The sequence below is a fragment of the Primulina tabacum genome, chromosome 17, assembly GCF_025594145.1.
Source record: "Primulina tabacum isolate GXHZ01 chromosome 17, ASM2559414v2, whole genome shotgun sequence".
NCBI classification, from domain to species: Eukaryota; Viridiplantae; Streptophyta; class Magnoliopsida; order Lamiales; family Gesneriaceae; genus Primulina; species Primulina tabacum.
The window spans coordinates 27,991,283-28,006,724 of record NC_134566.1 but is presented as its reverse complement, the minus strand read 5'-3'; the positions used below and the strand labels follow the sequence as shown (position 1 = coordinate 28,006,724).

The window sequence follows — 15,442 nt, the reverse complement described above, 5'->3', positions numbered from 1 at the left end:
TCTCACAAAATACGACTTGTAAAATTGTTTCACATAAATTTTTGCGAAATGATACCTCCGCTCGTCCACCTATATATATTATATTGAAGCTCAAGCATCCATTTCCAATATACTTGTGCTTCAATATAATATAGTGTATATATATATATATATATATTTCGAAATTGGAGCAAAATCCGTAAACGACGTCGTTCACGATCCCCAAAAAAATTCAAACTCTCTAGTCCAATCAGCGCCTCGGATCCGCTCACCAATTTTTGATGAAAGCGACTGTATACCTACACCTACTCGCTCTCCTCCATTAATATACATACATACACAAGGTGGAGATGTATACATACACAAATTCTGTTCTACTGTATGTATCCTTTTCCACTTCTGTTTGAATAAGCGGGCACAAGATTTACAGAGAGAGAATGAATATATGCTCCAGAAATGGTGAAGAAGCTGGTGGAGTGATGAGGTGCTGAGGGGTCCATTTTCTTGCCATGAGTGTGTGAAATAATACTGCAGGTATAACGGGCTTTTGATGCTTTTTTTTTTTTATCTTTAACTTTTAGACTTTTTCTTCTTCATTTTATTGTTAGCTTTAATATCAATCAAGTCTTTAACCTGAAGTTTAACTCCTTGGCTTTTTTTTTTTTGTGGTGGGTTTCCTCCATTTATGCCTCTCTGTTGTTTGCTGGGTTCGTCAGGATTCTGATGTAATAAACCCTTGGTTTTTCAGGTATACAAAATCGCAGATCTGAGCTGCATTGCAGTGAAACCCACTTTTATTTCCCTGTATTTTTGGACTTTTTGATTCTTGTTTTATGTTTGTGATTCCTTATGAGCGTCGGTGTTTGATTTGAATCTTCCGCTATGTGTTTGTAAAACATATATTCCTCTTGAATCGTTTGTTCTTTGGTCTAATGTTTTTGACCTTGTAAATCAGAAAACATAACTTTTTTGATAGGAGATAGGAATTTTATCTGGCGCTGTTCGGTGGGAAAGATTCGTTTGTATCCAGATTTTATTGCTCGTCTTTTTCAAAGGAAAAAAATTGTTTCATCGACATTGTTTCCTGATGCTTTCACTTAATATAATGTTGCAGGATTATATTAAACAACTGTTGTTTTGAGCAGTGTTCTTCAATGGGCAAGTCTCCTGGGAAATGGATCAAGGCTGTGCTCTTCGGGAAGAAGAATTCCAAGTCTAATTTATCCAAGGTGAGATACTTGTTCACTAAGCTATTATTGCATTTTTAATGTGTTTTGATATTTTCTCGTTGGTGTTTTCACGAATTTTTTGCTTGCTCTTCATTCTATTTTCTACTAATGACAATGTTCGATGTTCCGTCAAAGAATTACTGCTTATACCTTCTCAAGATAATTATTGGGTTTTTAATAAATTATTTTGTATGTTAGTTTGTTTGTCCAGTTTTTTTATCTCATACAAAGTTATTCTGGAATTTAGAATGGTCACTATGGTTCGTGTAAGTAATCGTTATTTCACTTTCAATTCCATATTTTCCACAGTTTCTCAAGTGTTGTATGAATGTTGAGTCCACTTATAAAAATAAATGTGGATGTTTTACACACCTTTTACATATTTTTATGTTTCTTAGTCATTTATGTCTTCATTATGTTTTCATGCTTCCTTTGCATACTTGCCATCTCTATCAAGAAGCCATTCATTATAGGATTACCTTTTCTGTGCCGTAGACTGTAGACTTAATTTCCTTCTGCAAATTCAGTTTTATGGCTGTAAATGTATGTTTGGTTCTGCTCGACACGTAGCAGTGAAAATTATATTTTAAACTCAATGTCCTGAATTATTTAACTTTACTTCTCTTATTTTTCATTATGCTTCTTGAACTTGGAAATTATGAAATTTTGGAATTAGATCTGTAAATAGTTTTGTTTGTTTTAGGATATGATTTTATATCTTGGAATAATGGTTCCGTTCGGTAAATAAATTCATAATGCTGATTGATATTGCTGTGGGTGTCACAACGTGACTCCTCATGAAAGGCTGCTGCAAAGTCCCCTGTGGAAAATCAGGCTGGTAAATCTGCAGCTATTGCTGATCTGCCCTCCCAGTTGACTGATGGAAATGCAGAAGATATGGAAATTGCGAAGGATACACCTGGTGCTCATTTTGATGCCACCCAATATTCTGGGAATCAAGGTTTGGATTCACAAAGTAATTCACTGGTTCCAGTTGATGATGCTGAGATGAGGAGGCAAGAACATGCTGCCACAATAGCACAAGCAGCCTTTCGAGGATACTTGGTAAAGTTCTCTGAAATTGCATGTGGATATTGCTACTTAGATGACCAGCCTGAGCCATGCATATGATTCTTTCTTTTCTTCTCAACTTCTTGGCTTCTTGCCATTGTATTTCAACCATAGGCTCGACGTGCATTTTGGGCTCTCAAGGGTATCATAAGGCTGCAGGCTCTTATTAGAGGACATTTGGTCAGAAGACAGGCAGTTACTACTTTTCGTTGCATGCGGGCAATTGTTAAGATCCAGGCTCTGGCTCGTGGCCAAAGAGTTAGATTTTCCAACACCAGGCCTGAAAATTTTCAAAAGTATAGTTTTGCAAAGTGTCAGGTAACTTTGACCTGTATAACGTAATTTATTTAAGTCTCTTCTTTTGAAGTCTTGTGAATGGAGAAATAGGAGATGTGAGAAGTTCCCTATAATAATGGTTCGAGCCAACTTGACTCCAAATTAGTCTGGCCTCATCCGGCTCCAGGAACCGGAGGTTCTATATGCAAAATATGCCTTTTCTTAATTTTCGGCCCTTAGAACATGGAAATGTCTTCTTTTTGTCGGCACTATAGTTTTTGCCTCTGGTTTTTCTTCCATCTCTTCTCCGCCAAGCTTTGAGTGTTTAGTGGGGGAGATTGCTGGATCATTTTAGATTGTCACCTGAAGTTATTAGTTAGCACATTGAACACTTGATAGAAAATCTATTTTAACATTCTTCTGGTAAATTTCTTTTGTTTTTTCAGCGTAGAATGATATGTTAAGACACTTTTTGTAACATGTACTTGTAATCTTGTGTCACATTTTTCAAGGTTCTTGGTGCCTTATATATATATATATCCTTGTGTACTTCATCAGGATTCTAAACATGTGGACACGGGAGAAACAACAAATACATATATTCGAAAGGTATTGATTTTCCTCTACACCTCAAGGTGCTAAAACATATCTATTGTTCATTCGATGATGCTATTTGAGTAAACCAAAGAACATTACCTTAGATTCTTCTCTTGGTTGTCAAAAGCACATAAAACGCGCGCTCAAGCGCAAAGTGTAGCGAAGTGTGCAGGTTGCACTTCAGTGCACTCCAAAACGCGCGCTTTTGCGTGCTTTGCGTATTAAGAGCGTGCTTAAGAGAAAAACAACTTTTATGTTTTAAAAAATCTGATAAAGGAGAAATCGTCTATTAAAAGCGTGATTTCTCTCTTTATTAAAAAATAAAGCAGAGGAAAACCTGTTATCGTGTTGCACCCACATCGCCTTTGCCCACACATTTTAATATTTGATATTTAGAAGATGAAAATGATGATGATTTCAATATTTGATATCTCGTGTTTCGAATTGCTTTTATTTCTATCTTTCTAGAATATTTTATTTATTGTGCGTTATTTCCATAAAGCGTGTGCCTCTATTGTTAACTGAACTGATAAGGATCAAGTTTGAGAATGAATGTTATCCTTCTTTGTATCACTCACTCGTAAAAATGAAGAAGAAACCGGACTTCCTGTCTTTCTAAGAATTCAGCAGGTTTGGGCTAATCTTTTGTCGGATTTTCTTTTCATGGTTTTCTTCTCTTCAATCCAAGGCTACTAAATCAGTGAGATCTCCTAACACCCTGTTGGATTCGATTTGCTCATTTAGTTTGCTAGGCATTTACATAAAGTATTACCTCCAGGCCCTTTAATTTATTTAGGTCTTGGACTGTATTCTTTTCAAAGGGCTTTACATTTACTTATTCATAACATAATGAATTGTCAAACATTGATACCCTCCTACCATTCCCCTCAGGTGGGTTGCCTTTAATGAAACACACTACAATATTTTGGAGGTCATTTCTCTCATGATCTATTTGCTCCATGTCAAACTGAAACTTTTCATGAAAATTGCACATTTTAAGCTCTTTCTGTATTGTTGAGAGAGACATAATATTATAAAGCCATTTACTTACCAACGGAAATTGACTCTCTTGAAGTGTGGACCTGATTTACGGACTTTCTTTACTTTTAGCTTCTTGTCATGTTGCCGGCTGCTATGCCTTTGAGTCTGCATTACAGTCAAGTTGAACCCAATTCAGCCTGGAACTGGCTTGAACGTTGGTCATTATGTCACTTTTGGGAACCACCTGTGTTGGCGAAAAATTCTTTGAACGTTAAGCCTCTGAGAAATCAGGGAGGCTCACAAATTGTTGAAACCACAGCTGGAAAGTCAAAACGAAGTATGAGAAAGGTTTCAACAACAGTTAATGGGGACGCTGGTGCTTTAGCTTCTACTGAAATTGACAAGTCCAAACGCAACTCTAGCAAAGTCACAAGTCATCAAACAGACCCTGTGCAAGAACAACCCCAAAGTGAACTTGAGAGGGTCAAACTCAATTTGAGAAAGGTATCTACATCCGTTGCTGCAGCATCTGAAAAATCAGAAATGGAAATCAAGAAGCCACAGCCCCTGCAGAGTATGAAAACATTGTTATCTTCTGCGACTCCTGATGTTCCTGAGCAGAAAAACATGATACCTTGTGAAAACCCAACCAATCCAGATGTTGTGGTTGATGAACTGTCTTTAGTTGAAGCTCCTTCAAAGACAATAATAATGGATGAATCAGCAGCTGTGCCACATGATGATCATCCTGTGGTTGAGCTTCACTCATTAGAAAATGGTGGGAAGATAGAGAGTCCCTCAAATTTGAATGAGGAATCAAGCCTCAAGGAAGAACAGAGTGGCAAGTCAAATCAGAAAATAAAGAAAAGGAGATCCCTTCCAGTAAAGCCAGAGTATCCTGAAAACATATCGCAGAACACCCCAAGTCTACCAAGTTATATGGCTGCCACTGAATCGGCAAAAGCAAAGCTTAGAGCTCAAGGATCTGCTAAATTTGATGAAGATGGAGCTGATTATGGATATGTTCGCCGTCATTCTCTGCCGGCTTCCGCCAATGGCAAATTGAGCTCAATGTCACCTCGGATACAAAAGCCAGCACAAGCTAATGGCAAGGGAGGCACCAAAACTAACCGATCATTGACCACCCCTAGAGATGGTAAGGATTGTAAATATGTTAATTCCTGCAGTCTAGTTTCTGACGTAATCATCTTATTTCTTAGTGACCTAGTTTCAGTACACTTAAATCTCAAGAAACTAATTAAATACTAAGTTCTCATTTATAACCTGATGATCCCTGTCCTTAGCAAAAACTGTTCTCTGGCTTTGTATAGTCAAACCATCAATATGCACTATGACCTTGATTCCTTCCAGTTTTATGTATTTGAAGTGCAATGACTCATTTGGGTGCCTCGCTTTTCAGACAAGGTGCTTCAGCCTGGGTGGAGGAGATGAAAGCTAACCTGGAATACTCATGGAGGTCTCATGTGAGACTGACCATGTTGCCGCTCATTTTCTTTGATTCATGCGAAATCTCTACCATAAAGATGAAAGTTAAGTTTAACAAATGATCAGGAACTATTTGAACCTTTGTTTCTGGTTGGTTGGTTGGTTTTTTAGGGAATGTATAGTCATGGATTGAGAGTCTCTTCGTTTAATTAACTCCATGCTCTTCACTGTGTGCTTTATAGTTTCTTTGATTAATTTTATACTCTTCAATTGTGTTATTTTTTAGTAGTTTCAGTTGATGTTCTTTTACTTCTATTGCTTGAATAAACCCGTGTGCTGCTGTGTAATTAGTTGGAAACTCGAAGTCTATTTATTTTTGCCCCTGCAAAGTGTACAAGACAATCTGTATGTACAATGCAATAATTGATAATGAGCTGGAAAATGTCTATCTCAAGTACACACCATCTAATTCTAATAAATATAAGTAAGATGAATTTGTGTTTCAAACAAGAGAAGTTCTTGAGTCGACTTAGCGAGATGATCCTTCTTGAAAATGCTAGAAGGCCAAGTCAAAGTTCCTCTGATAATCCAACTCTGTTTTGTGTGAACCAAATCTATAAATTAAAGAACTAATACGATGAAATATGATATTGAATTCAGAACAAAATGGACTACAAATAACTCTTAAGAGATCCATTGGATACTGTCAACATAACTTATCACTTTGAATCGTAGTTTTCGTTGAACGAAATCTGCTGAGTTTGTCAAAGACTGCACCAAAATTGTATTAACAATATTCAACTCTGCAAATACAATATTTTCTTCGAGTGAAAATAGGTGCGGTTACAAAAAAAATGATCAGAGGGAGGCTGGATAATCTTACGATTTTTTAGGATTTGGTGATTGGAAAGATTGGAACTGGTTATATGGAGAGGCATGAGAGCGATTTTGCATGGAAGGGCTTCGAGTTGGCTGTGCATTCTTGAGCGAACCAGGTTGCAACCTAACTCCATTTCTTGCATTTATGTTGACGTTGGCGGCCCGAGCAGCATAAATGGCCTGGAAATAAGAAGAGGAGCATGCCATGTCTTTCAAATTAGGCAGTGGTTCAAGGGCTTCAACAATTTCGCTCATTTGAGGTCTAAGTTTTGCCTCACGGCTAAGGCAACGAGCAGCCAACTGCACAGTTCTCTGTGAACCTTTTATTGAGAATCGACCTTCAAGACGTGGATCAATTAGCCTGTAGAATCTTCGCCTTTCCCCTAGATATGGTCTTGCCCATTCAACCAAGTTATGCTCTCCATTAGGCCTGGTTTTGTCCATTGATCTCCGTCCAGACAACAATTCGAGTAGAACCACCCCGAAACTGTAAACGTCACTCTTTGCTGTCAAATGCCCTGAAATTGCATAGATTATCGAGTAAGCTAGCTATGAATTTTCAAACATAATAAATAACAAAAGAATTACTAAAGATAAAGATGTACAATGTTTATTGTTCTTTTTCATGATCCAATTGTAAAATCATCACCTTTCATGCTCTTATTGGACTAGAAATAAAAAAATTAAAGGAGTCATATCTTCAAATCATCCTGTTATCCCCTTAATTCAAACATTGAAAGGCATTCAAAGTCCTTTCTTCTCCGAGTTCAAAAGGACTCTTAATTCTTAGTTAAAAGATCAAGAAAAATGTATTAGGATCTCACAAGGGAGGAGTAACATGCTCACCGGTCATCACATACTCAGGGGCAGCATAGCCATATGTTCCCATCACACGAGTAGATACATGTGTCTTGTCTCCCTCGGGAGCATCTTTTGCAAGTCCAAAATCCGAAAGCTTTGCATTGTAATCCTAGATTAACAAAAATAAATGATAGGGTGTCAGAATAAGCAAAAGAAATACACCTTCAATATACTGAGGATATCTTGCCACAACCGCATCTAGCAGGATATTAGAAGTTTTAAAATCTCTATATATCACTGGTTTTTCAGCTTCTTCGTGAAGATAGGCAAGGCCCTTCGCCGCACTTAGTGCAACTTTCATTCTTATAGACCAAGGAAGAGGCAGAGACCCTGCATTACAGGGAACACATCATATACTGTTAGTAAAGGTATAAAGGCCAGGTGACAGAAGATGAGCTATCAAATAAAAATGTCTCTCGAATATATACCGATTGAAAGTGAACTGCAAGATTGAGGATATAGGAAACATTGGAAATAAAGTCAGAAAGTAATAAATTTGCCAATATTAGCATTCTTAGAAAATGGGGAGAGATCACCAAATGCTCACATGCAAACACTTTTGCTCCAGTGACCAGTCAAATATTACATGCATTTGAAGAATTTTACAAACAATATTGTAGCACCAGAAATTCCACGGGCACCCTAGCAATCTAAAAGTGCAAGAATGTATATCCATTTCAATCGTTGCTGTACTTGCACGGTCGTAGACCATTAGTCATAAATACCACGAGTCTATTCTAACAAAGTAGACATTGTTAAAGACAAATGAAATTGTTGATACATTTTCAACTGATTGCCAGTTATAGTTTCTCTTGATATGTACACGAATTATCTATACATTGTGTCAATACCGGAATAATTATTTGTATTAGCCACTTGAAACAAAAATTCAATCAACAATGAAGCTTTATATGTTAAAGATACAGCTATGCCAGATTAATCCAATTCCTAAAACAGCAACAGTAAACGTATACAAACTTTGGAGAAGAAACCAAATGCATACTCTGGAACAAGTGATTCTCCAAGCTTCCCCGAGGCATGAATTCATAGACCAGGAGTCTTTGGTTATCTTCTATGCAGTAGCCTATCAATTTAACCAAATGCGGATGGATGAGCTCTCCGAGATAATTTACTTCAGCCTACCACATAAGAATGATTTACAATTAAAAATATGTGGAAAATTTCAGATGCAAAATGCATAAAGCCTGCTAAGAAAAAAGTAATTTCATACCAGCCACTCTTTGTGGCCTTGAAGTCCATTGTGGTTGAGAGTTTTCACAGCAACAGCAAGGCCTGTGCCAGCTTTCACTGGTGTGCTGCCATTTTCATTGACCCAACCCTTGAAAACACAGCCAAAGCCACCCTCACCAAGGAGGTTATCAGGCCTAAAGTTCCTTGTGGCCAGTTTCAATTCGCTATAACTGAACTTACGAAGCTGAGAAGCTATTTTCAGCTCCTTAGCTATTTTAGGTGTTGATGGGATACTTTCAATATTGCTGTTTGTTGAAGATGATACAGCTCGAGCAACTGGTAGGCATCTACTAGAATCATTAGTAGATTCACTTTCAGCTGTCACACAAAAAAAAAATCATGGCTCAAGTGCTTATAAATTCAAATTGTGAACGGAGCAACAAATGGTAGTTCTAGGAATATATCCTGAAAATGAAGGTGGAGTCTGGTGTAGATGTGCACCACAGGGATGCAATTTGAAAACTCCTTTTACGCTAATCTTTGCATTATTTCAGCATAATCTTGCCACTCACTGGAACTCCTAAACACATCCATGTATAGTCTATTTTTCTTAATTAAAAAACACTGAATACAATAACTATATAAAAAATGAATTAATGAATGCTTACTATAAAAAAGCACAAATATACAACAGAGAATTAATTAAAGTAGGACCCCTATCAAGTAGATGGTGCATACAAATATTTCGAAAACAGTGAACTTGGTGAAAGCATCATCAGTTATTGACTCACGGAGAGCTCTCTGGCATCCGTTAAAGAGTAGACAAATAGATCAACAAGATTAAACAACAATCTCAGTAGTATTCAAACGCACTCACACCATGGAACACTAGACATGTATCTTCACAGTTGACAAGAAGATATGAAAAATCACCACAAAGGTCTAATATGGTAACTAATCGTCTCCAACATATTAATTGACACCAATTATAGAGTGAAAGTCATCACCAACCATCGGCATTTAAGTCACTCGAAACAACACTAATGAAATACGCAATCTACTCCGAGTCCATACCATATTGTGAGCTAGACCCACTAACAGAACTGTCAACCTTGGACCTTGTAGACAAGCAGCTTCCAAATAATCTGAACTTAATCCAACATCTACTCTCCCCACCATCACCTTCATCATCATTTAGTATTTGTTTCCTCGCCTTTGATTTAGACATGCCCTCATTCATACTATTCCCATTGATAGTTTCAGGACCTAACCCCATTATCTTCCAAGCCCAAAAGCAAAAATCCCATAAATCAAGAAACGAGCACTCAGTTTCAAAAGCCCTCCTTTTTAGCTGTGCCCTTATCCAAAGATTCTACTTTTCACATTTTTTTAAGGGCAAGTAAGGTTACCCTCCAATACAAAGATACCAAACTAATCAAATACGACAAACCATTAAAAAAACAAAAAAGAAAGAAAGAAAGCAACACGCAGAAAACTGGCAAACCAAAATTTAATCCAACGAACAAGACCAAGACTTTACTTCAAAGATCAAGCCAAGAAAAGAAAAAAGACAGGAGCCGAGATGACAAAAATGGAGTACCAAAGGCAAATTCACTACAAAACTACAATCTCCCGATCACTCAAAAAGCATGCATTGCAAACAACCACTAAACCGCTAACACATGACTACTAAATCCACATTTTCCACATCAAGACATTGTTGTACATTCAAGATTCAGAAACAACAACTTGCACGCACTCTCGCACACCCTCACCCCCTCACCCACAATGCACTCCAAATTTCAAATCCTCACACAAAAAACTAAACGGTATGTTGTATAGTGTGAGCCCATCGTTAAAGAAGAACCGGTTTGTCAAAAAGAGAATGGGGACACGAGCTGTTGTCGAGGCAGAACAAAGTTAAGTTGGCGTGGTGTACAATGTGTGTGAGAGAAGGGTGGCGAGGAGAGAGAGAAACGTGCGTTTTTGCGTGAAAAGGAGAGACACTTGGCATGAATAGTAGAAAACAGAGACAAAGTGGTCACAGGCTGTGACACAATAAACGCCAAAGTAGGATATCATTGGTTGTTGATGTGGCCCGGCGTGGGCGAATTCTCGTATGTGATTGGCTACTGAGTAATTTCGTAGACAGTGACGATAATTATTGCACTGTCTCCGTACTTTTTCTAGGATTTACTGTTATTGGATTAGGATTTTCCTTTCTTGATTTTTCGTCACCTAGCCAATTTATATATATATATATATATATATACCCGTCAACTATATCTATATTCTATAATATTATTAATTTTATTATTTTGGTTCTTATCTATAATTGAATATTTTTACTTTTTGTTTTACGAAATAAGGTGGACCGACCCACATTCCGATAACTTAGGGTAAGCTTTTTATATAAAATTCAAGGAATCTATTTTAATTTGGCACAAAAATTCTTGTACTGTTGTCTCACGAAATAATTATTTGATACAATCCCGGAACTGATTGAATTCATAAAGATACTAGCAGATTCTCGTTCAAGTTTAAAGACCAGCAGATCACAAGATAATGTGCGGAAAACGATCTGTTGGTTAGTGGGTGAAAAATGATAAAGCCGAAAAGCAGTAGATAGCACAAGGTTTGTTTCTGGAAGTTCGAAGATGAATCTTCTACGTCTCCCCTTCTTCTGTTTCCAGAAGGTATCACTAAAAGACTTTGGTGAATACAGCACAATAATTGTACACACCCACTTCAACAGGACTTACCCTTCGCCTATCGAAACTCTTAGTTTTACAACTCAACTTCTTGAATGATCTTAAGTTCTGGAAAAGACCTCTTTTCCAGTTACAAATTCTTCTATCAATGAAATAATGAAGTGAATAGCTTGAGAAGATATAACGAAAATAGCTAGCACAATATGATCTCAATGATCAAGAGTATGCAATGAAGCGTGTGCTGCTTTTTCAGTGTTGAGCTTTTGGGATGACTGAAAGTTCTAGCGATGCTCAAATGATATTCTTTGATTTAGATTCGTTCCACTTCACTCTCTTGAAAAGTGCTTCGTCTCCATATATATAGACTTTATCCAACATTAAAATCTGAACGGCTATTTTGACTTTTTAGTGGTTCAGCTTTATTGCCGAAAATGGACCCTGCAGAATACATTAAAAGTAATCAGTCGCAGTTCATACAAAAAATGGTATACCGTCTTAAATGTTCTTGTATAGCATTTAATGGCATTTAATGAAGCAATAAATGCTGGTATCACGTTAATAGATCAACGGTAATATTTAGAGACTTTGAGATACGCAATATTCTGTTAGTGTATATTTCGAATTTTGTATCCTTCTAGTTCTGGTTTTAGCTAAGAAATTATTTAAGCAGGTTTTAGCGCGATACAAGTACTTCTGGTTTACAACATCTACTGGTTCTACTGGTTTTGTACTAATCCAACATCTACTGGTTTTTCCTTAGCATCTCCACAATAAATTTAATTCTAACAATTTTCTAAAATATTTATATTTAATAATTTATCTAGAAAATTTATTTATAATTACTGTGAAGGGCCTAAAACTCCTTTCTTGAAATTTGCGGAAAATTAAAAATTTTCTTTTTAAAAGAACTTAAATGGCCTCATTCATAAAATCACTGGGGAATCAAGTTCAATGTTTAAAATAATAGCAGCGGAAGAAAATAAAGTTTTGCCAACAATAACAATTTAAAAATTATCCAACGACTGATAAAAATTGTTTGGGGAATAAAATAACAACTGCTGCACTGAGGTCCTCGGGTGCCACTACTGCCGACCCAAGCTGGCTCACTGGTCCCCGCCCTCGGCCCTGGCCTCATCAGTACCTACAACAATCAAGTCTAGTGAGCCTAAAGACTCAGCATGCATGTATCACAGGTAACGAGTAAAAATCTGAATTAAAATATGCATGAGTTAACATATCCTGTCCTGAGGCATACTGAAAATAATCTGTACTGAGCAATTATAATACGTGCATAATTGAACTGGAAATCACTGTAAAAATATTTGCTCCTTGGAGCCTGTACTGAAATATCTGGTAAAATTTTCTGTTGGGATTATGTTTTACGCCTGTGGCCACTGCACTAAGCTGAACTGATCGGTAACTGGCTACCGGGGAGGCTGAAACTGAACTGAGCTGGCCGGTCACTGGCGACCGGGTGGTACCATACTGAACTGATCGGTCACTGGCGACCGTATAAAATAACACTCCCACATAGTGAATGAACCACAAGCCATATCGCATAAATCTCAAAAATAATCATTTTCTATTTAATGCACGTAAAATAATTAACTGGCATAATGAAATTTCTGTAATTTTACCAACTGGATTGGATTGGATCGTTCCCAGGCTCGCTGCAACCTAACTGTGCCATGAAAAATATGCAATAGCTTAAACTTGACCAACTATGCAATTTACGTTCAAAAGATGCGACTATGACGCCTAATGACTTCGCATTTAATCATGACTCCGAGCCAACCTGAACCGACACTGAACCGACGTATAGTCATGATTAAAATACGCTGAAAAATCATAAAATAATGTTCCTAAAATGATAGGGTCGAAATCTAGGTGAAATGGAGGCCAAAACACGAAACGCTCTTTCGAGAGTCAATTTGGCACATTGCACCGTAAATTCTCGTACGACCTCAAAAATGATCCAAATGACGAACGGTCGAAAACATGACCTTCCTAACTCAATGAGGCACTGTCCAGTCCAAGGCCATGGGCTAAAAGCCAACCAAGAACTCAAACGACGCTTCTGAACAGCAGCATACTTGCTGTCAAAAAATACAGCAGCTGCGCACTACAAGACTTGCATTGGTTTCGAGACTATCGGCCATTAGGGGCGTGAACCACCGACCAGGGACTCTTACCAACATCCCAAGGAATAATTTGAACCATGGCTAAGGGCCCTAGGCCAGCCACAATCCGCATCACACCAAATCTTAACCGAAGGGTCCAACCGAGAGCAACGTGCATGCGTGTGTAGTGTTTATGCTATGATCGATGTCTTGCGTCGTTCCAGTGGCCATTTGATTGACCATGGCACGATCTAGACATCTAGGAGCATGATATGAACCGTGGCTAAGGGCCATAGGCCAACCAAGATCCATACCAAGCAACAAAAGAACGAAATCAAAAGCTGAACAAATGAAGAAGCCGAATGGGGAAAGGGGCTGTTTTCACGTTTTGATTAAAAACCGAGGGGCCATGGACCAAGCCACCAAAAGGGCAACTTAGTCACGTCTTAGACATGCTAGGGAAGTGATCCAACCATGGCTATAGGCCCTTGGGGCAGCCAAGATCAGATCCTTCCTCCTTGACATCCAAACTGAATTTTCGAATCACATTTCTGCACCTATGGGGAACTTGCTGTCATTTCGGTTTTCCAGCAAGCATGGGGCTGGTTTGGATGGACCAACATGGTCCTAATGCATCCTACTACATGTATACAAGCCGCCTTGAGAGCCTGGAGTCGATCCAATACCTGAAACTCACAAACCAAAAGAAATCGTGAAGCTTGCCATGAAGAGCCGAAATTCTGCATGTGTGTTCCAAAATATTTTGACATGTATCTCGGTTTTTGCTTGCTAAAACATGATCATGTACTGAAAAATAAATAATAATATGACTTGATTGAGGTTTGAAAGAAATCTAGACATGCCTGGTTTCGTTTCGAAAGAAAACGAACGAAACGACGACGACGCGGCACGGAGGAGGTGGAGCGCTTCTCTTGTTCTTTCTAGTTCTCGATTTTTCTCCCTTTCTCCCTAGCTGTTATTCACGTTTTTTCTACTGAAAATGGGTCTGATTTCGGTGGGGAGGGAGTGTGATGGAGTGGTTATGAGGGGTGAGGAGGATGGTGCAAGATATAAGGATCATATCAAGACCAAGTCTACTCCCTTTTGAATTTGAATTTTGAATTATGGTTTGATATCAAATGAGTTGGTGGATGCTTCTAGGAGGTGGTGGCCGAAATTTATCTTGATTCTAGACTAGGATATGTCCATTTATTTAATTAAATTGTGCTCCCAAAAATCCTAGAATTATCCTACTAATTACATGCAAAGAATTGGTCAAAGTTGATGAGTTGGAAAATGAATCTTCTAGCACTAAGGGTGGCCGAAAAATGCATGATAAAATAAAGGGAAATGTTGATTATCTAGTCAACTAATAATCCTTGAAAGCCTTACTAATCCTTTAAATAATTTAGTGAGCTAACCCCTTAATTTAATAACTTAAATGAATTCATTTCTTAATCACCTCAAATAATTAAATTAAATCCTCAAACCTCCCTTTCTAACTTAAATGAACTTGGTTGCTAGCTAAATTAACTTCTGGAAATATTTCTCGAATCTTAAATTCTATCTCAAAACTCCAACTCCGGTCCGGCCTCACTGAAAATACTGAAATGCTAAAAATCAAACTACTGAACTGAAATAAGAAATAATTAACTTCAAATAAATGCATTTAAAATAATCATGCAATGAAGTCAATTAAATTTAAAAATCTAGAATTATGCATGGCTTATACATCTACTGATTTACGGGTTCTACAATTATAAAAAATACTAATTCTTAAAGGACAAAAACTTGTGTGAGACGGTCTCACGGGTCGTATTTTGTGAGACATATATCTTATTTGGGTTATCCAAGAAAAAATATTACTTTTTATGCTAAGAATATTACTTTTTATTGTGAATATTGGTAGGATTGACTCATCTAACATATAAAAATTCGTGAAACCGTCTCATAAGAGATCTACTCTTCTTAAAGTGGAGCCCATAGCTAGCACATCGGTTGGGTCTACTTAGAGTTATAAACCATTGGAAATTTGGGGCATATGCACTACTCTATGCGGTTTGGGGCTTATTTGGACTTCTTGCCATGAATTTGGCCAACG

The 15,442-nt window shown here is 37.6% G+C and overlaps 2 protein-coding genes across 7 annotated transcripts; one reads left to right on the top strand and one right to left on the bottom strand.

Annotated features, from left to right (window-relative positions):
• Positions 1-227: 227 nt before the first annotated feature.
• Positions 228-5,860, top strand: LOC142530889 (protein IQ-DOMAIN 29-like). 5 transcript variants are annotated; one of them, XM_075636789.1, is made up of 8 exons: positions 231-513; positions 696-727; positions 1,094-1,208; positions 2,013-2,273; positions 2,394-2,597; positions 3,114-3,164; positions 4,263-5,289; positions 5,554-5,860. In XM_075636789.1, the coding sequence occupies exons 3-8, from the start codon at positions 1,134-1,136 to the stop codon at positions 5,583-5,585; spliced, it is 1,650 nt and encodes a 549-aa protein (XP_075492904.1). In that variant the 5' UTR covers positions 231-513; positions 696-727; positions 1,094-1,133; the 3' UTR covers positions 5,586-5,860. The 5 variants fall into 5 exon arrangements, with proteins under 5 accessions (XP_075492907.1, XP_075492904.1, XP_075492905.1 ...); XM_075636790.1 differs by lacking the exon at positions 696-727 and having other exon boundaries at positions 1,125-1,208; XM_075636788.1 differs by lacking the exon at positions 696-727.
• Positions 5,861-6,251: 391 nt separating this feature from the next.
• On the bottom strand, positions 6,252-10,489 carry LOC142530890 (serine/threonine-protein kinase PBL34-like). Of its 2 annotated transcripts, none has more exons than XM_075636793.1 (7): positions 9,585-10,489; positions 8,551-8,888; positions 8,323-8,458; positions 7,513-7,649; positions 7,305-7,428; positions 6,463-6,976; positions 6,252-6,382 (listed from the first exon to the last, which is right to left on the bottom strand). In XM_075636793.1, exons 1-7 carry the CDS (start codon positions 9,784-9,786, stop codon positions 6,367-6,369), a joined length of 1,467 nt encoding a protein of 488 aa, XP_075492908.1. In that variant the 5' UTR covers positions 9,787-10,489; the 3' UTR covers positions 6,252-6,366. The 2 variants fall into 2 exon arrangements, with proteins under 2 accessions (XP_075492908.1, XP_075492909.1); XM_075636794.1 differs by having other exon boundaries at positions 6,252-6,350.
• Positions 10,490-15,442: the final 4,953 nt, after the last annotated feature.